Source organism: Brienomyrus brachyistius, chromosome 2 (assembly GCF_023856365.1).
Source record: "Brienomyrus brachyistius isolate T26 chromosome 2, BBRACH_0.4, whole genome shotgun sequence".
NCBI lineage: Eukaryota > Metazoa > Chordata > Actinopteri > Osteoglossiformes > Mormyridae > Brienomyrus > Brienomyrus brachyistius.
The window spans coordinates 17537592-17558991 of NC_064534.1; the positions used below are offsets into that span (position 1 = coordinate 17537592).

The 21400-nt window shown below is 43.9% G+C and overlaps 1 protein-coding gene across 2 annotated transcripts in view; it reads right to left on the minus strand.

Moving 5' to 3' along the window:
- Positions 1 to 2020: 2020 nt before the first annotated feature.
- LOC125713347 (tyrosine-protein kinase ABL1-like) overlaps positions 2021 to 21400 on the minus strand; it is a 38589-nt gene continuing 19209 nt past the window's right edge. The window contains exons 1-11 of one of the 2 annotated variants that reach the window (XM_048984383.1): positions 19815 to 20406; positions 12478 to 12642; positions 10625 to 10920; positions 7854 to 8126; positions 6798 to 6882; positions 6417 to 6594; positions 6144 to 6328; positions 5793 to 5945; positions 5427 to 5516; positions 5007 to 5135; positions 2021 to 4843 (exon numbers count right to left, since the gene is read on the minus strand). In XM_048984383.1, coding sequence (XP_048840340.1) covers positions 3201 to 4843; positions 5007 to 5135; positions 5427 to 5516; positions 5793 to 5945; positions 6144 to 6328; positions 6417 to 6594; positions 6798 to 6882; positions 7854 to 8126; positions 10625 to 10920; positions 12478 to 12642; positions 19815 to 19899 — 3282 coding nt within the window. In that variant the 5' untranslated portion in view covers positions 19900 to 20406 and the 3' untranslated portion in view covers positions 2021 to 3200. Of the gene's footprint in view, positions 4844 to 5006; positions 5136 to 5426; positions 5517 to 5792; positions 5946 to 6143; positions 6329 to 6416; positions 6595 to 6797; positions 6883 to 7853; positions 8127 to 10624; positions 10921 to 12477; positions 12643 to 19814; positions 20407 to 21400 lie in introns of those variants that run through there. The other variant, XM_048984374.1, reaches the window with a different exon arrangement.

Below are 21400 nucleotides of genomic sequence, written 5' to 3' on the forward strand. Positions count from 1 at the left end.
TTATTTGTACTATTGACCATTAGGCCATTTGTGGATGTTTGGCAATTCCATCCCAGACGACAAAGTAATGCATGTTAGCCAATGTCAATCAAAATGTTTAATGCATTAAGCCATTAGCCCAAATCACGCCAAACGCCTGAAGCATGGCTGGGGCAGTTTAAAAAATGAGACCTTTTGTTCACTGTTTGGTCCCCCTTCTTCTAAAATCTCTCATATGTCCCTGTTCTATATAGTAGGTTTACGTTTCTGTTAAAGTATAACATGTTCAGTCCTCATATCGCAATTTGATACCATTTAAGTCAATTTACAATAATAATCTCTTAAAGCATTTATGCACACTTTGGCCCACAGGTGGGGTTGCAGTGCTGCAACCATAAATTCAGAGAAATGTATTAGGTAGAGAACAGGATGCCCCAGCATATTATTTTCTGTGTCCTTTAGCTGAACTGATTAAAAAAAAAATATATATAAAAAATTAGCTGAGAACGTTTGAGCTATATGGTTTTCATTCTGCAGTGAACAACAGGACACATGCTACTCACCACTTCTTTTTTTAAACACATGATTTCAGAATTCTGATAAAGAGCGCCACCTACCTAGTGTTCTAACACAGAGCACATGGGTATCTCTCTTGATAGGATCCTGATCTCTTTGGGAACCACGTTGCGTATACGTTGATGAATCACTCTCTGTGGCTTTGTTCTTTCCCTTAAAGTAATTTTTGATGAGTCTATCCTACTTAATTGTCAAAGATTTAAATACACTGCCAAGGAGTGATAATGCTTTTAACACAATCACTGCATTACTCCTAACTGTCTTTATCTTCAATATCACATTCTGGCTCTTGTCTCACATATATTTAGTATATATTTACCTAGTTATAAAAGCTGCCATTCTTTTTTTTTTTTTGCAATTACCAGTTCAAACGAGGCTGAATGGCCTCCACTCGTTTGTAAATTGCTCACGTTATGTTCCCTAGACTTCCCCGCTACCCCTTTGCCTACTACTCCCACACTCCCTAACCTCTACAATTTCTAACTTCAAAACACTTTCCCCACCTCTCCAAAAATCATTATTAAAAAGCCAACTTTGTGTGACTTGTCTCAGTATAGATTAATCAGATGCCACCATTAAGTTACACTGCTCAGATTTTGGTGTGATTCATTTAAAAATATTTAAAAATGTATGATGGAGTGCTGACTCTGAGGCTAGGGCTCTGTGCTGGCAATTGGAAGGTTGTAAGTTCAATTGTAATCCCTTGAATGCCAGGAGTGGTTCTACTCCGTTGGGCCCTTTAGAAAGGCCCTTCATTTGCAACTGCTTCATCCTGGGTATGAGGTTAATCTACATCCAAGCCCTGCAAAGCAGGTATAATTCAACAACGTCAAAATGAAAAATTCCCCATATCATCACCTATACAATGTTCCTGGAAAGTTTGAAAAAGATCCAACAAATACTTTTTGAGGTATTGCATGTGTGTCTACATGGGACCGGTCCCAAAAATATACACATTCCACATGTGGGGAATATAATTACTTATCAAAATACATATGCTGAGTCCATTAAAAGATTAAAATCGTGTGTGGGATGAGCGTTTCGCTATGAAAATGAAAACTTACCAGGTGAAGAGCTTATTTGAGCATTTTAAAACCACAGCTCTGCTCTGTATTCATGTACATTCTGTAACTGTCATCATAAACCATGCTGCAGCCTTTGTCATTTACCATTATTACTGAATCATTTGGATTGTGTCTGTTTATCGGACAAGTCATTATCACACCACACAATGGCTGCTGAAACGATCATTTTCTAGAATGACCGGATGGAACAGCTGTTGATTACACACACAGTTACACGAAGTTTTGAAGAAAGGCCAAACTGTTTGTCAGTTTCACAGATCGGGTGAGCTCCCTGAGCTCTGGTGGTCAATCTTGTCATCAAAACTATGAATCATTTTTGTGTGTTAAATATTTTTTACAGCCACATGAAAATAAGAACGAATCACCGAGTAAAAACTCAATTTCAAGTGATAAATCACTGTATTCATATCAAACATAAAATGCACCACAGGGTTTACTGTGAAGATATTAAGAGAACAAAGATATTTACAAAGTGAAAAAATTAACAGCAAATCTACAAAAAAAAGAGAAGGAAAGAAATAGTGGCATTGTGACTACTGGAAATAAAAATTAAATAACATATTTTAAAGGTGAAAACAGTACCTTAGTGTGACAAAGGTATAATTAGGTAGAGCGTGACATCCTGTCACTGCAGTCAGAGAGGGCAAGGCGCTGGAAAGTACACATAAATGCAGGGAACACATCTCATTTAAAGTATCAAGAAAAGGATAATGAGTATTTGGATTGGTATATAATAAATGATCAGTTCTGATCAAGTTTACTTCAGGCAAAAAAAAAGTTTTATAAAACAATGTAAATGCATGAAACAAAAGGTGCAGTCCCATAATTTTTTGTTTTAGATCCATAACGCATCATTATTGTGTATCTCCAATAAAGCAGGCAAATGCTGCTCTCTTGCAAGCCCTTGCCCTTCCAGGAACACTTGCCTTGCTTAGCATACGTTTTTACACATGCCTACTTAACACCCTGTCGACAGGAAGGCAGACATTCTATCTGTAACTCTGTGGTCAGTCATCTCTGATGTGTTGGTCCTCTGCTACAGACCAAAGAAGAGCAACAACAACAAAACAACACACTTTTAATCTGTTAAGACATGCAGCTGTATGCTAAGACTAAACGGTTCATTAACGAAGATATTTTGGTACATAAGATTTATATGACTGGTACCGCAATTCCTGCAATACTCGACAATTCGAAACCTACATTTGTCTTAAAATGATAATGTATAAAAAAAAACAAAGATCGGTGAACAGAAAAAAAAAAAAAATTCAAGTGATGCAGAAATAGATCCATGGTTTTACACTGGGTGTACACAGCTGCATTTGCATTTTTAAATGAAATTAAGAATGTAGTGAAGTAATATCTTTTGATTTTAGTGCACCAAGTTTCATTCTATGCACATGTGTCCTCCCCACTGCAGTGAGGACAGGAAGGACACTAAGGCTACGGACATAAGACAGAGGTCCTCTTTACTCCGGTCTTAGTTAAGGAATTTGGCATTGTCTTTAAACTGCATTCACTGTTCATTGTTAAAGACATTAGGGTTCCGTCGCTAGTCTGCTACCTCTGAACAATGTCGCTGATCTCCTTGACAGAAGAGAGCAGCTTGGTGAAGTCCTGCTGGGAGGCAGCGCCACCTGTAGCCGACGGGCAGATCTGCAGCTCCCGCAGACTGCTCTCCAGTTTGTTGATGGCTTCCCGAAATGCGAACTTGTTCCTCATCTGTTGGATGGATTCCACGTAGCTGACGCAATACTTGGACAGATTCTTTCCTGCCTCGAGCACGGCGCTGTGGCTGCCGGTCTGCTCGGAGCTCCTCCCGATCGCAGCTCGCAGCTGCTCGGTGCTTCCGAGGACCAGCTCTTTGGTGACGGCCGAGTTGGGGTGCCTCTCTTGCGGCTGTCGGGTCTTGCGCAAGGATTGGCGTGTTGTAATGAGGGGGATGAAGGCTGTGGCAGATGTCTGCTCACTGCTGGAGGATATGGACTGTGTCCCCAAGGACGGTTGTCCAGATGCAGACACCGGCGGTGAGGCCTTAGTCGGCAGTTTAGTGGAATTGGTAAGAACAGTTCTCTTGGAGCCCTCCACCGACCCAAGGGGCTTCCCTTGTTCCGTTGAAGGTTGGCTAACTGGGTGGGAGTCAGAGGTCTGTGGAAAGACTTTTGTTTTGGAATCCGAAGGAGGGTCTGGAGGAGGACTGCGGGAGATCTTTCCAGACTTTGAGGATGAAGGGAGAGGTGGAGCTGGTTTTGCCTTCTGAAGCTTCCCCTTCTCTTTGGGTGCCAGGTGCTCCATGCTGCTCTTCTGCCGACGGACATGGCAATCCCCTCCCGCTGGCCCCACCGTTGGCAGCGCGGCGGCCTTGTGATGTTCGGCCTGCGGCCCGCTGTTCTTGCTTAGCTCTCCATGTGCTTGACGGCTCAGCTTTGGTGTTAGATTTTTGGGGCTGGAACCAGGGCTGGACTCTGTGTCCTTGAAAACTTCGTCCATGTCCTCTGTCTTTTTGGGGAGCCTTGGAGGTGGTGTTAGAGTCCCAGCGCGGGGGGTACATTCTGGCTTGTGCTCACTGGCTCTCTTACGGGGCAGGGCAGGTCTATCGTGCCGACCTCCGAAGGTGCCAGAATCAAACTGATGATGACCCGAGGACTGTGGATTACGAGGCAATGTCACGGACTTCCACTCAGTCTTGTCAGGCATGCTGGAGGCAGAGGCAGAGCGGTGGAAGCGTTTCGAGTTAGATGCAGTGTCTTCATCGCTTGGTGGAGTGGTGGCTGCCCGCGCCACAGCGCTGGACGCTAGAGGGCTGCCTTTCTTCCTGCCACACAAGGTCCCTGAAGAACCTGCCATCCCGTTTGTGATGCTTCCCACACCATTGTTGTTGGCACCCGGAAGCTTGCTGGGTTCAAAGCTGTTAGCGGCTTCACTGAAGAGAGAGGCACTGATGTCCTCCCTGAGCTCCCCCCCGGCGCGACCTGCCGTTCCTCCCCAGCGCTCTGTGTGCCCATCCTCTCTGAAGGAGCTGCTCCGTTTAGGGGGCGTTGGGGCTGTGGTCTTCTTCTTCATTTTGATGAGGCTACTGATGAACATGCTGGTCTTGGATCTGTCTTTAGGAAGAAGTCGGTCGTCCTCATTCAGGTTGCTGTCTAGGTAAGGCCTCTCCTTTTTGGGGAGTTTGGGTGACACTGCTACAGGGTCCATTGCGTCTAAAACAAACAAGAGAAGCACACACTAAGAGTATGTTTTCCGTATCAGCTTTACCCTGATTCACTCAAACAAAAATGTAACTGAAATCCCAGTCAGAGAAACACATTTTTGGTTGCTTTGGAAACTGACATGACCAGCATAAGCTTCAACTAGGACACTTACTTGTACAGTCCCCATCCTTGGGGTCCACGTTTCTGCGAAGGCTCCTGATCTTGGTGGGCAGCTCGGGGGCCTGCAGCATTGGGCACATGCTTACCTTCTTCCCTTTCTTCCCCAGTTCCTTCTCCACCTCTGCAGGAGAGACAGAGTAGCACAGAAATAAGCGTCACCACTGACAGATACAAGCACAGGCCGGCTAGACATAGTCTGTCTCCACGACCACTTCAGAAGTATATCCTCAACTCTCAGGATGTCAAATGTAAAAAAATTATGACTGCGAGAAGCTTCCTGCAAGGTCAGTGAGTTCACAGAAAATTACACACTGTTTAGGTAAAAGCCGATCAGAGAACGTAAACGTTTTGAGCACTAAAGGTGAAAGAGCTCACTGTGCTTCAGCCTTTCACGTCAGCAGACTGCACTCACCGTCCGAGATGCTGGATTCCTGGAACATAGTTTCAAACGCTTGATGGATTTCGGCAAATGATGGACGCTCCACAGGGACCCACTTCCAGCCTGGATGGGGGTGGAGGGGAGTTAACATAAAAAATATTGTAATATACAACAATGTCGTCTGAATAGTGTCCGAATGTACCCTATAGAATTTCTCGCTGCCACGGTTGCCCTCTCTAACAGGCACTCCTCATATACAGCACAAACAGTAACACATTGAGAAGGTACCACAAAGAGCATGGAGTATTCAAACTGAAGGGTGAAACAAGAGAGAACTGTTACTGAGAAAGCGGAGAAACAGAACCCGGTGAGGTAGCATAGCGGAAGTAGAGAACTTACAGGCTCGCATAAGCTCATAGACCTTCTCTGGGCAGCCCTCGGGGCGGTCCATGCGGTAGTCCTTCTCTAGCAGCTCGTACACCTGGGACAGATCAATACCCGGGTAGGGGGAGAGACCATAGGTCGCAATCTCCCACAGCAGCACTCCAAAGGCTGGAAGTTTGACGAACAAGCAAGAAATTACAAATGCAGCATTTTAATTTTGCTCTAATACTCAGTATCATCCTGGATAGTTAGATACAAAAAATCTGACAAAATGCACAGGATGTTGTCTTCCCCCCTTGCAGTATAATAAAAAAAAAAGCTTTTTAAATCATACCATGCTACAGCTGGCTCACAGACCACACCTACCCCAGACATCTGATTTAATGGAGAACTTGTTGTAGGCCAAGCTTTCGGGCGCAGTCCACTTAATGGGAAACTTAGCCCCAGCGTGGGCTGTGTACGTGTCTCCCGTCATCAGACGACTCAAGCCGAAATCTGCCACCTTCACCAAGTGGTTCTCTCCAACCAAGCAGTTACGGGCAGCCAGGTCCCTGAGAAGGGCAGAAGGCCATGAGAGAGGAGCTTCCCGCCTACCAAGGTACTGACACCGCATTCTGCTTAGACCATGAAGATAGTCACCTATGGATGAAGTTCTTCTTCTCCAGGTACTCCATAGCAGAGGAGATCTGCGTGGCCATATAGAGGAGCACCACGGCGTTCACTTCCTCGCGGTTGCACTCGCGCAGGTAGTCCAGCAGGTTGCCATGCGTCATGAACTCCGTGATGATGTAGAAGGGCGGCTCTCGCGTGCACACGCCTGCCGGGACAGGAGGGGTACGAGGACCAGCGGGCCGATCAGTCGGACAAGCAGGGATAGACAAGCGCGCTGATCGAATGCGTCTTACAGCAACACAGATAAAGCACAGCAGAGGGGACAGTGCTGCAAAGCAGCCGAGAGGAGGCCATTACAGCGAAACATTTCTGCTCGTAAAATGACGCGTCCTTTAGACAAAAACTAACCCAGGAGCTGCACCAAGTTGGGATGCTTGATTTCTTTCATGACTGCCGCCTCTTTCAGGAATTCCTCCACTTCCATGGTGTCCTCCTGCGGGAAAGAAACGGGGACAGTGGTCAGTTACCCCTGTAAGAGGGTTACTGACAGGAACGTCTCAAGGCTTGTTAGGAGGTTTAACCGAACAATTATTCAAAACCCAATGACAGTGATGTTGGTGTTTGGAGTTGCTGTTGAACACCACCTACCCTGATATCCAAAGACTAGTACAAAAAAAACCATCAGAGTCTCACACAGTACCCACATGAACTAGTTAACTGACACATTTGCAGGAATGCAGCACTAGATGGCAGCGTAGCACCGATAACGACTCTCATGAGAGAGCAGCAGCTCCTGTGGATATGCAGAGGTGACTTTCAAACATAATTTCAAAATCTCTACCACTTGAAGGCTTTACTCCAGCAGCCTCTCATAATAAAAGTCTGTTGCAGAAGAATAGCTACATCATAATTACCTCATCAAAACAGATGTGAGGCAATTATTGTTTCAATCATGTGGTTAAAAGTTGAGGCAGAATTAAAGCCTTGCATACACACTGGAGTGGACTGGGCTTGGCCGCACCATAATCGGAGACCAAGTAGGGCCGCTCGATTATGGTATAAATCATAATCACGGTTATTTTGGCCCAATATTGAAATCACAATTATTTAGCACAATTACCCATTGACATGTATTTCACGAACTTAAAAATGGTCTTTTTGACAGTAGATTACATAAATTGCATAAGATTGAATAAATTTAATTCAACTGAGAAACAAATAAATAGTGGCTGGAAAGCGGCGTGTTGTATTTATAGCAAGAGAAAACGGGACCATCATTGTGAAACTAAATGCGGCACAATAATTGTTCTATCTATTTTGTTTTAATGATTGTTGGAAGCTAAAATGGTAGCTGAAATTACAGTTCGATTGATTGCTCAGCCCCAACACCAAGTATCTAGCAAATCTGTCAGTACATGAAGGTCCCGCCACTCTGTAGGTGCCTCACAAAGCTGGCATGCTTGCCTTGAGAGTTTTGACTGCCACCGTCAGGCTGTATTTCTTCCAGACCCCCTCGTAGACCTCCCCGTACTGGCCCCCGCCCAGCTTGTGCTTCATGGTGATGTCCGTCCGCTCCATCTCCCACTTGTCGTAGTTGGGCGACACGCCGTAGACGGTGGGTTTGTTGCGTTTCGGCGCGGGGTAGTGAAGCGTAGTGATCAGGCCGTCGGCCACTATGGAATGGTGATGCACCAGCTCTGCCAGCGTGTTGAAGCGACTCTCTGACGACACATACAGCTTTTTGGAGGGGGGTTGGGGTAGGGTGGCACAGACAAAGGCAAACAGGAGAGAGAGAGAAGCATTAAAGCTCTTCACAAAACATTTCCCCAATGTGCATGTCTACCTGAAAATTAATTGCACATTGAAGGAATGTGCAGAAAGTACACAGTTAAAAAACATTTCCTGAGTCTCTAAAAGCACAAAAGCAGGTGTCACTTAGTCAAGTAAACAGGTCAGATTCAACTCCATTAATGTTTCTTGCCCCAGATTAACAACGCAATCCAGTCCGCATCTCTCATGCTGCTCGCGGCTACAGACCAGAGTGGCAGCCCAGACGTCACATTGAAGCAGACAACCTGACATCCAAAACTGGTAACAATTACCAACAGAGGCCTTACTGGGAGACAGACAGAATTACTGTCCTTTCCCAATGGCTAAATGTTCTTTCACAGGTATATACCGAAACTCTTCTGAAACAATCAATCCAATTTCCCCATGCGGTTTTCACTCTCACAGTTATAATGTTTACGACCGAAATATTTGTTTAGTTATTGATTTCTCTTTTATCTGGTTGGGTTTTCTGCTGGTATATGTAAACAGGGGTGTAGCAACCAGGGGAGGTGAAGGGGGTGTGTTCCCCCCGACAGAATTGGGTAATTCAGGTTCAGAGAGTAAAAGTCCAGACAAAGATTTTGTTTCAAGCAACCAGTTGAGCATAATGAGTCACAGTCACAGAGTATTTTTTTGGGTTGGCTGAAAGAAAATCTCGGTCTGGACTTTTACTCTCTGGACCTGAACTACCCAACTCTGCCCCTCAATATTTGATTTGGCTTAAATCGACCTCCGCATTGACATTAATACCCTGTGTTCCCTCCAACATCACACTCTCTCCTACGCCACTGTATGTACAGTATTAACAGGTCATTTTTTACTCTGCACAATACCAAACAATTATATGCACAAAACTTGTAAAACAACCTTCTGCCTGCTTAACGGTTTCCATGTTTTTTCCCAAAGCGTCCATGCTTTCATGTGCTCTCTGCATACAAGCTTTCCCGTACCGTTACTGCAAGCAGGTCCCGCACCACCAGCTCTTACATTTCTGGAATTCAGTGTTATCAAGGACAGAGGCGGCAAGGGAAGGGTGTTTACAAGAATGCCTCTGTATCTATAGGGGGAGACTGATTTGGCTTGCTGAGAAAGCACATCAGCATTCTTTTTTAGCTGTGACATTTTAGGTGCACTCTAGTCTGGCAGTCAAGTTAAGCAGCCACGCTGCACAATGAACAGATAACGGTGAAAAAAATTTTTGTTAGAAAACTGTAGGGGAAAAAAAAGTCAGTTGCATAAGGGGGAAGGTGCAGGAATGGATGGGGAAAAGAAAGTAAATGATATCGGGGAAAACAACTGCAGTCAAATGATCTCACTTGGACTGAATGTCAGCATTCCTCAAACATGCAATCACATCGCACCCCCACCCCCCCCCCCACCCATCAGAGAGAAACCACAACAGCAGGGATTTCATGTAACAAGGCTGGAATTTAGATTCTCCCCACTAACAAAACATTCATCATGCAACGAGCATTTGGTCAGCAACCATGCCGCTTTATCCGATGTGTTTCGCAGCTGAATGGGTGGGAATGCAGGAAGAAGCTGGCAAGGTGACCATGGAAGGAAGCACTCTCGCTTTTGGTGACCTGTCCCCAACTTCTCGGCCCTTGATGTAACTGCGGTTACCGTACTGAAACAAGCAACCCTGATCTCCAACGGTGATCCCAGAAGACTTCCATGGTGTCTAAAGGGATGGGGAGGCGGGTCTGTTGTCTCCTTAAGCTATCTGGCATTGAAATGACTCTGTTTCCCATCAAGCATCACTAGGCATTAGTACAAACCTGCTTCCCTCTCATCTACCATATTGTTCTCATCCAACGGTCACTGTCAACCAGTGGTTACTAAGCTGTGGAAGCCAAAGAGACTGGAACTTAATCCGAGGACAAGCTAATGCACCTCGAGTGAGCTGCTTTTTCCAGCCCACAGCCCGGCTACCACGCTAAAATAAAACTGGTCACAGTCAGCACTGTGTTTCCAGGGGTATATTCTATCTAACCAACACACGTAGTGTCTATGAGGGCTTCCAATTCGCTGCACCTTCAAGGGACTCAAATGTAGGTGATGTCATAGAATCGAGAGGACTTTTCCTTTTAAGGACGTCTTCACTCTGTTGCAAGTCAAGTGGGCAGTAGATACACCACGGTAAAATTATACTAATATCCTCCAGCAAAGGTAAAAATGAACGACGGCAATAGTAGTTTTTGCGCTAAATATCGTGACAGCCGACTTATTTTATGCATTTAATGCTTCGAGTCAGATTTTCACACCATCAAGAGATTTATTCAAGGACACCGTTTCCCAGAAGCCCAAGAAAAGGCTCCTCCTCCCCCCCCCAACTTTGCCGGACTTCTCCCGAATGACGCCCCCTACTGGCTGAGCGCCGTGGCACTGGCGGCCGTACTGACCTTGCCGTCGGAGGCCGTGTTGATACGGTAGTGGTAGACGCGGCCCTCGTAGCGCAGCGAGATGGACCTCTGACCCGGGCTGCTCTCGCTCTCGCGCACCAGGAAGCTGCCGTTGATGCCGCTGCTCAGCAGGTACTCGGCCGCGTTGCGCGACACCGGCCCATGGTACCAGCTGTGCTTCTCCAGGCTGTTGACGGGCGTGATGTAGTTGCTGGGCACCCAGCCCTGGCCATTTTTGCTCTGCGCCTCACACCACTCGCCATTGTGGTTGTAACCCAAAACACGGAGCTTTTCTCCTGAATAATCAAAGTGACAATCACATCGTATTACAAGCAAGATCTCAGGTGATGTAAACTCAATTCCATTAAATGACTAACTGTCCTACTCACTAACACCTCCATTGTTTTCAGGCCAATGTGAGCTAGACATTAAGTTTTCAGGTTTAATTTTGTATTCTTAATATTTAGCACTAGTTTAGCACTGGTGACGTGTCACTATGTAATTTTTTAAAAACACCAATCTGGCAGGTTGCAGACCTGCCTAAAGGAAATCCAGATCAGCTTTATTAGCTGTTTTTACAAAACACATAGGAATCGCTAGGTTTTGGATATCCCAGTTAGGGCTGGGTGATATCACTTAGATATTATATCGCACATGCACAATAATCACCAGGGCTTCAGATAAGTGAAACATTTGGCCGGATGATTGCAAGACATTTATTTACACCCACAATTTCTTAAGCAGATTAGTTGTATGGCTAAATGAGATGCATTTTGTGAGAACTGGCAGAGGAGAAAGGAACAGCTCAGCAGCCACAACATCTCTCGTGCATAAACAAGGCAAAATGACGTAGGTGGTGTGGCGGTACTGTTTGCAGTTTAAAATCCGACACATTTATTAAACACATCGGTATGCCTAATTTATACTGGTTATTAACAACTGTGTGTCATATAATACCTCATTAATATTCCAGGTGCTGTGCTAATCTGCTTACCAAATTGTGGGAGTCAATAATGGTCCATACAGTACCAAAAAGCTGGTGTCCGGCCAAATGTTTTGCCCATCATCTGAAGCCCTGGTGATTATTGGGCATGATATGATATCAATATAAGATCGACCCCAGCCCTAATCACAGAGAGATGAGACAGTAAGCATGTAGAGTCCTTGGAAGAATTACGGCTAAAGTCCTTGATTAGCAGTCCAACAGCGAGATGATTAGTCTGCCAGCCACGGGACTCAAACCCATGACCTTCTGGTGCAGAGACAGCTAAGAACTCGGATAAGATGCCCAACAGGGGACTAGCTGTAACATGACATGAAGGATCTGATTTTTCTTTGATCTGCTCAAAGAACATTTGAGCAGCAGGGACCTGTCTCTATAGTGCAGTCCCTGGGACGCCACCATGTTGTTCTTCTGTCTGGGCTATGAAAACTGCACGCTCGTCAGGGAATGCTGCCGCTGTGTTAGAAGCGGAGGGAGCTGCTTTGACGAGTCCAATCTGCAGCTTCAACTCTCAGAAAGAACCTCTCAGTCTAATGTGGGCCAGAGCAGCACAGAAGCAGGCCTAGTGTCCAACCATGAGGAGCAACTGCTGGTAAATGCACTACAAAACATGAGTCCATGTTGACCAGGATTGAGTCAACAAGTGTAGCACTTTTTTTCCAGCTTTTAGCAGTAGAAAAACCTTATTTCTGATGTCAATATGAAAGGTATTATTAGCATATCTGAGATGGAACCATTACAATTACTACTACTGGGTTGAAAATTCAAAGGGCATTTGATTACAGCTTGTGTTTATTGTTTTTTCAACAAGTGACTTGATGTGAGAACAACCTGCGTTTCAGTTCCATACCTTTGGTTATGCTGAGAGTGTTGTCCCCACTCGCCACAAAGTCATACAGTGCAACAAACAAGTTATGGTCATTTTCACTGGGCCCCACCAGAAGGTTCTCCTTGGAGTTCCAACGTGCCGCCTCCGTCAAACTCTGTGGCTCCAAGTCCGGCTTCTGCAGGGCTTCTGCAATGGGGCAGAGGTGAAAACGGACGTGAATGACAAGAGAGAGACTAAAGCATGCAGCAAGAGAGGAAGTATTCTGTAAAACTGCACGCTGGAATGCGAGTCCGCGGGGACTGACGGGGCACTGACGGGGCACTGACGGGGATGTAATGCGTGAGGCACAGGCCTTGGACCCGACTTACTATTCCAATAGCAGCACTGGTGCTCCTCACTGAAAATTTTTGGCGCATCAGCCAAAAATTGAGCTTAAACTGACATGCAATGCTACACATTCATATTTTTTCCATCTTAAAGGAAAAAGTCACAAAGCAAAGTAGTGCTTAAGAGAAAAAAAAATCGTTTTGTAAAATGGTATGTTATGGTTTTAAAAACATAACCACCAAATAAAGGTAAACATAGGATATGTGGTCAGCCCCTATTCTGTGAGTGCATCAGTCCTTGCATAGATTATGTTGTTGTTCTGCTTTACATGTGTTTCATGTGGCACTCTCCCACCGAAATTCAGGAACCTGGTTCCTGATTCCGAGTTCTTGGACCGTCTGGAACGGGAACTTTTGTAGCTCCGGCACACTTTCGTGTTGCTTTCCTATCCACACAACAGGGAACTGGGACCTTTATGCTAAACAAGCAAAGGAGATGAAAAAAGCTCGTAGTTCAAACTTCACCCAAACTTTCATAGGAAACTGCACCGCCACCCCAAAATGGATGATGAACAAGTCGTTCTATTGGCTATTTGTTAGTTACTAGGCGATCAATCGCGATCATAATGGGACACAGCCTTTTATTAACACGACCCCACGACATGAATATAGTTCATTAGTAAACCTGGCCACCATATCAATCTGATTTTCCACAAAATAAAAACAGAGTAATGTTACACCACTATTTAGGCAATATTAGGCAAACAGGTATATCAGTTTTTGATAGAATTTTACGATGCAGAAATATGGTGACACAAGCAAAGAGGTATTTGTTAATGTCTTAAATGTAAATGACGTACAAAAATAATTCCATCTGCTTCTATTTCTCTTCGCTGCACTTACGCATAACTTCCATGATAGCGCTGCTGCTTGTGGTCAACCAATCAGCAAGTTATTGCTGCAAGCGTCAGACCCAAGCAGTGTGTCTGAGGAACTATAGTTAGACCGAGTTCCTGCAGTGGCAGCACGACAGTTTCTGGTTGCGGAAAGAAGTTCCTACAGTGGGAACTTCTCTCTAGCACACGCACATTCTCAGGTCTCTTCAGGTGTTTCATCTGATATACGACAAAGGTTATAAATAAATAAATAAATAAATAGATGAATAAATGAATAAATAAATGGAGGCATATGTGCAACTCATACTGTCGTATCTAGTGTCGTGTTTAATCTGCCTCCAAAATTCCAACGAAATGTTTGCAACCTAGAGCTCTGATATGACTGAAAATGATCACAGTTAACCGTCATATTAGTATTTACTGCTTTTTGCACTATATTTACTACCTGAAAGCAGATGTGAACTAAGAAAATGTTCCAGCAAAGGAAGGAATGACATTTCACCAGTCTAATTCAAATACGAGAGGTTTGGGAATGGACAGGCTGGCATGGTCTTCGGCATGGCTTACATTCACTTCCTGTGTCTAGCCTGGGAACATCAGCCATTTATCTGACATGGCTTTCCACAGGCATGCAAGCCTTAAGAAGGTCTCACTCAACATCACGGTCCGTTAAGAGGGTCAGGATAATTCTTAATGAAGTTCCCAGGTCTTTTTCAAGTCACTGCGCTTCCCTCTAAGGCTTGACTCACACTTTCGCTAAGCCCATGTTCTCGAGGACTCTCACTGCTCCATTCCTTGGCTCCCTTATGCTCCTCGTTCTTGAGGGTCAGCTCATCTCAAAATAATCCTTCAGGGGGAATTAAGGATGTGCAGAGAGAGCATGAACTGTGAAAGACTCCACTGTTCTCATTTCCTCAGAGTGCATATCACCTATATTTACGGGTCAGCACACCACGGCAAATTGTCAGACATTTTGATCAAAAAGCAACGGACATAGTGCAGACGTGGTATTTAAAAATGTAGCCTACACAGCCCCCCCACCAAAACATTTTACCACAGATAGGGATAAGTCTCACAACAGACACATTTGTCTGTGTATGAACAGGTAGATGATCAGTGGCTATATTTATACAGTGAATTTGGTGGGAAACAAGCGGGCTGGCAGACAGACAGAGACAGACACACAGACAGACAGACAGACAGACAGACCGACCGACCGACCGACCGACCGACAATTAGGGCCGCATAGAGTGCGCAGCAACGGTGCCTCAGGAATGACTGGTTATAATAAACGTTCCTGTAACAAAGGTCTCTCCAAAAAGGATTATACATCTATACACCTAAAAACATACAGCACCACATCACTCTACGACATGGAAAATTCAAATGAATCGTTTGTATATCACAGCTACGGGGTATGATTAAATATAAAATAATTTTTGATATTTAGTGAATGAGCCAGCTGGTTAGTAACGCTTATATCGATAAATGTAAATCAAATAAAATACCACCTGTAAAAACTGAACAAAACTGAAAGCCAACAACATGCCATGTTTCCTAGGAAAACGCAAAACTTAGGTCAGGGGCAGATACCCCCTGTGCCTCGTCTCCTGTGAAAGAAAAAAACCCAATTTATACCGCCACTAGGGGGCTCCCAATCACTCTAGCTTTACTTTTTCAAATGATTCCAGGTTATTTCAGTGTAGACCTTCTTAACAAAAACTGGAACTGGGTCAGCAACATTTTGACTCTGTTTCCATTTACACTCCAAGTGGGAGATAATAAAATGGATAATCAATGATCCCCCGCCCCCCATATTCTCTTAGCACTGCCGAAATATCGGTGAATTACATTATTCAACCAACGGTGATACATTCATTGGCTACATTCGACAACAACACATGCATGAATGAGAATCTCACACATTGTTGAATGCTAACGTGGCGTTCTTCAACCAGCGTGCCATTTGAACTGGCCAGCTGTGCTGTGAGTTTATATTATACATACAGAAACAAAAAAATAAGCTTTTCCATTAGTAACTTAAACGGTGAATGTACTTTAAGTGGCTAAGATGAAGGAAAAGCTTTGCGCATGACTTTTTGCGTACAACGTTTTTAAATGCAATTTTCCAATAGGCTTTAAGCTCACTTGTCGCCTGATGGAATGCAGTCGAGACCATTCATCTGCACACATGTATGCAACTTACAAACTGCCCTGCAGTAAAAGACAAGATCACGAAGAAATTTTTGAAAAGGAAAATTTCAGAAAACATACTTGAAAGAAGAGGGTGTGAGCAATGTGATATGTGTTACTGGTAGGAGCCAATGAGCAGTATGTGTTAATCAAAGGAATGCTCTGGGATAATTATCCCATATTAATTATATGGGATGACTAATAGCACAAGTGTGCCATGGCAGAGAAAAGTCTGGGAGACGGGGATGGTCAACGTCAGGCTTTACACACATACGGGATTAGCTATTAGCTCTGACATGTGATATAATGGAGGCTACTATTGAATGACTAGCTTCATAACCACTTAATGCTACCGCACAAATTCAAATAGAATATGATTAACTTTGAAGGTTTTCATATTTGATATGATTAATGACAAATGCAAAAAAAAAAAAAAAAAAAAAAAAGGGATTGGAAAGTTTTTCCAAAGGAAGTTCAAGGGATGTTTTCTAATGCTTGTTCTTTTATTCAAAAATCACTGCCTTCCATGAGAATGCAGCACTTTTCATTCTGTCAGTAGCACCAAGGCCGCTGCTAAGATGGATTCCACACAATCAGAGATGCAGTGCAGCCTTGTCTTAGAATTCAGAGATCAGAATCATTGTAAGTCAGGTAATTAGAAGGATTTTTTACTCCATGTTAAGTGATTTTGTCAGAATAAAGCTAACAGAAATGTTAACCGAGTAAAAATATGATAAAACTCAGTAACTTAACCTTGGCTGCACATCGTTTCTTAAATTCTAGGTTCTTTGGAAATGACTGTAAAGATAAGTATGGTTGGTTTGCGTTTGCGAGTATCACTGAAACATGAAGCTGTGCTTTCTGTATTTTACCATCCTTACGGTCATTGTGGTCGTACAATGGCAGTGCTGCTACAAATCAGCAGCTACATCCATCCATCCAGTCAGTCGAGGTGATGCGAAGTCGTTCTGTTACATCAGAGGTGCTACATAACATCCAACTTCTTGATGATAATTCCTCAATCAAAATGAAAACTGACAGGTATATTTAAAAAAAATAAATTCAAACTTTCCAGTGTGCTATGGGCTTATACTGAAAGAGAGAAAATGTACGAGTTGTACAAGACACATATCTACGTTAAGGAGTCATTTACAGGCTTATCGTTAGAGAAGCATAACCAGCATGCTCAAGCCAAAGCTACTGGTATTATAAAGAGTCTGACTGCATCATTTGAGAGGCTTAAGGGCAAACATTAGCTAATGGAATCAATACTCTCTTGTTGCGATGAAGCCCCATAACGCACTGAGCGGTGATCTCCCATGGGCCGTGTTTCAGCTTTCATGGGCCAGACCACATTCACGTAACGCTTAGTACACCAGCACTTTGGCCTTTCGAAATCAACTGCATTACGGACAAACAGAAACAAACATTTCCAGCTGTTTGTTTAAATTCTCCGATGTGATGTTTTTGGTCTGCTGTCCCATTAACTCCCAATCTGGACCGACTAATCAATCCCAATCCCAACAGCGGCTTGACATGCAGGGAGGTTGGCACATGTCTCACACACACACACACACACACACACACACACACACACACATCTACTCAATCCCTCTCAGACGCCTGCAGCGGAGGTTACAGGGGCCAGATGAGGGCAGCCGCCCCGACTGGGAAAGCTGGGGAAGATACCAGTCCTGTGACCCACCTGTCAGAATGTGGGCCTGCTCACCAGACTGCTAATGTGGCACAGTGGTGATGTACCAAAAGTGCCAAACACACCAGAAACTGACCAGGAGTCCTCTGACATGGGATTCAAAAATATTTAGGAAAAAATATGTCTTTGTGGAATCTAGTTGTTGGACATAATGTAAGTAAACAAAGGGGTAACTCACACAGACTAGCAGCAAGCAGCTTATTCTAAATAAGCTTTTGATTAAAACTTGTAAAAGTGTCTCTGCTTGGAAAAAAATGTGAACAATGTTAAGCATACCCCACCACTGCAGCACTGTGATTCTTGGTAATTAAAGTATTTACTGGGGCGAATTTCACTGGCAAATTGCGCTGAATGATTTACTTTCCTTTGTCAGAGTGATAAATAAGAAAGACATCCGTAACAAGGCTCATCAGTCAATAAGGTTTGGCCATCAATAGCAAAGAGACCTATGGCTTTTCACCGACTCTCAACACTTATATCCACTTTTAGACCGACTGCATCTCCAACTTGTAACAGCAGATGTGAATTATTCTGTCGTCTGGTAATGTGCCATACTTTCAGACTTAGTATGAGATGCAAAGAAAAAGCCAGCAGAGGGCCAACAAGCCCTGCCTGAGGTCAGGTAAGGGCCAGGAGTCGCTGACTAGGAGAAACTGGGGCTATGCACTGGGGCACAATCGACCTCCTGTCAGAGATCAAGCTTAATGAATAACTGCAAGCTCACATAGCGGCCATGAGCAAGGAAACTGCACCTCAAACCAAAGAAGAAACGAGAAGAATGTAAGAGATGAAAGCATTGCAAACTAACAGAATAATACATTTACCCACATACTTCTTGACTTGGAAAGCTCCTCAAGTTCCTCACCTACCAACTGACCGCTGAGGGAAGACTACAGATACTGTAGAACCTCAGCCAACCAACGGCCAGAAATCCTTAAACCATTAAAACAAACAGCAATCAATCATCTATTGAAAAAAACTGAAGGCTTTAATACTGTGTGCTATTTAAGCTTAGAGACCACCTAAATTCACATGTGTAATTTGAAACACAGGACTGGTAGCTTTCTTCATAAGGAAACAACAGATTTACATAACTGAGGTACAAACAGGCATGTTTTCATTTTCGCCTCAATCTGGGTTAATTACAACCACAGAGAAAGAAAGTAACATAATCAGAGCAACATAACCAGGTTAAATACATTTTTACAAAACACGTTCTTTCATTTACGCTACATTTACAAACCTAAATCTGAAGAGCACATTTAAGTTCAAACTCTCTTTTTGCTATGCATATGCAATTAGGTATGAATTTTTGGGCAATTGATAAACGATCAAAGGAATCGCTCCAAACTAGCTTTATAGTCCAGCCTCTGAACATCTTTTGCTTATTATCCAACTGAATAAACTTTTATAGAGCTCTCAAACATGACAGCAAAAAACAAACATCCTACAAACAGCCCTAGAATGAAGGGCAGCACACACGCTTGGCTAAATGTCTCTATACAGAAAATCAGCTAATGAATAATGGGTACGTTACGGACTGGTGCGATGTGGCCTTTGGTGTGCTAATTAGTTAGTTTTTTGCATGCTCCAAGTTAACATCTGTGACAAATTTCTGTCAAATTCAAACTGAGCTGCTTGAACTAGCCTGAAAGATCAGTATTTGTACATAACAAGCACTGTGTACCGACACTGTCACCTTGTATACACTTCATGATCTAACATCTGTTAAGATGTCAGCATCGATTACATACTGATGACACATATTGTAAAGCATCCATTTTTTCCTAAGGACACAGTCATGGGATTTACACTAAGCGGCCCGAAAGCTGGCAGATTCCCGAGCAGTCCCACATACTCCCAAGGAAGGTATCCATAGTGACCAAATATACACACAAAAACAAAGAAACCATCCAGCAATGCAAAAATTATACATGCACATTTTAATAAGTGCATATTTCAATGCTTAATGCAAACATAATACACTAGAAGACAATAGAATAAGACATGCGGCATTCCTTGACTACCCCCCCACCTAACTTTCAGCACCCCCACTTCTTCCTCCCCGAAGTCGTGAGGAGATTGTGGCCTTGCTGTGGAGCGGCCAAAACTTTCCATTCCGGGAAGCCATCTGCGTGCCTGCAGCCTTCTGTAACGCAACACGCCCCGCACCCCCCCATCTCCCCCCCCCGATGCCCCCCTTTACCATTGCTGCTGCCCCACGCTCACCTTCGAAGTAACAGCTGGACGACGACGACAGGCCCTTCTTAGATTTACACCCCACCAGCTTCAGACAGATTTCCAGCATTTTCATTTGATTCTTTTCAGCCCCGCTATAAAAATCCAGCTTTTCCCTCCCGATCCGCTTGCTTTTCACTCCCCTCCCCCCTAACTGTCTTTTTCCGTTAGTTTTTTAATGTTTTATAAATCGCATAAATTTAACACATATGCAAAAGCAAACTAAAAAACAACAAAAGCAAACTTTTACATCCTTAAAGAAAGTTTGTGTATGTGCCCCGTAACCCTCCGGCCCACGGAGACAGAAATCCGGGTCCTTATTGTTTAAGATGTCTGCCGGCTCTTTAATCCATGGGGTTCCATTTAGATTCCTCTTTGCCGCTCAGTCTTTGTGGGAGCCGTTAAAGCGTATCCTTCCGTAGGAACGGCACATGGATGCGTTAGCTTAGCAAGGGCTACGGCACTCTTCTGTCCAGCCATTCCTTTCCTCTCTCCCCTTAAGCGTCTGTTAGCGGGAGGAGCCAAGGGACTCGCTCACGCTCCACTCCACTCCGCCAACAAAGGGCCCCTTTCAAACGCAGCCTGTTTGACTAAATGACATCAGCTGTTTGGATCCACCCACTTGCGCGCGCGCGCGCACACACACACACACACACACGCACACACACACACACACACACACACACACACACACACACACACACATGCACACAAGACACACGCAGCACATTTCTGAACTTTACACTTTTCAGATCTCAGGGTGTAAACTCTGTCACTCTCCAAAGGGATCATAATATACAGTTTTCCAAAAAAAAAAAAAAGTAAAAAATGTTTTTTTTTTTAATCCTCTCATTTCTCTCCGCAGTCTGGGATATAGTGCCCACCATATAAAACTTTGATTTAGTCACAGAATCATAAAACCAATAACATTAACCAATATAAACGTACCCTTTTGGAACTAAAGTTTACAGATATTGCTGTACGAGACCATAAGCAATGCTGATCACTTTTCTGAGGCAGCATCAACATCTGCTGAATAAAACACACTCCATTTTACAGGACATCCTGACACCCTGGGGGTATCTGCGAAGGGTCAGAATGTACTCATAAGCCCCAGAGATCACAGCAGCAGAAACGATTCTTCAATGTACTAAAATGTTTTTTTTTTTTTTTTAATGATTCCTTGACTAAAGCACTAGCCTATGGGAGCCATTTTGGTTTGTATACAGGCTCTTCTGAACGAACGAAAGCAATCACACAGTATGAGTTTTCCCTACGTTCTTCCATAGAATGATCTTTTGGTTCCGGAAAGCCATCTGTAATGTTCGCGGCAGGCCTCAATAAACGCTTTTGCGAGGGAAGTCACAATTTGTAGAACAAGAATAAGACCGAGAGGAGTAAGACATGCAGACATTAAAAAGCTGTTTCAAGACAGAACGACCAAAAAGAAAATCATTTCACAGCCACAATACACTGTCATTTGTAATCTTGTCTGTCAATTCTCAACAGATTAGGAGGACCAACTTGGTGAAAGTGTAGAGCCCTTTTTTTTATGAGAGCAGCAATGGAATGTATAG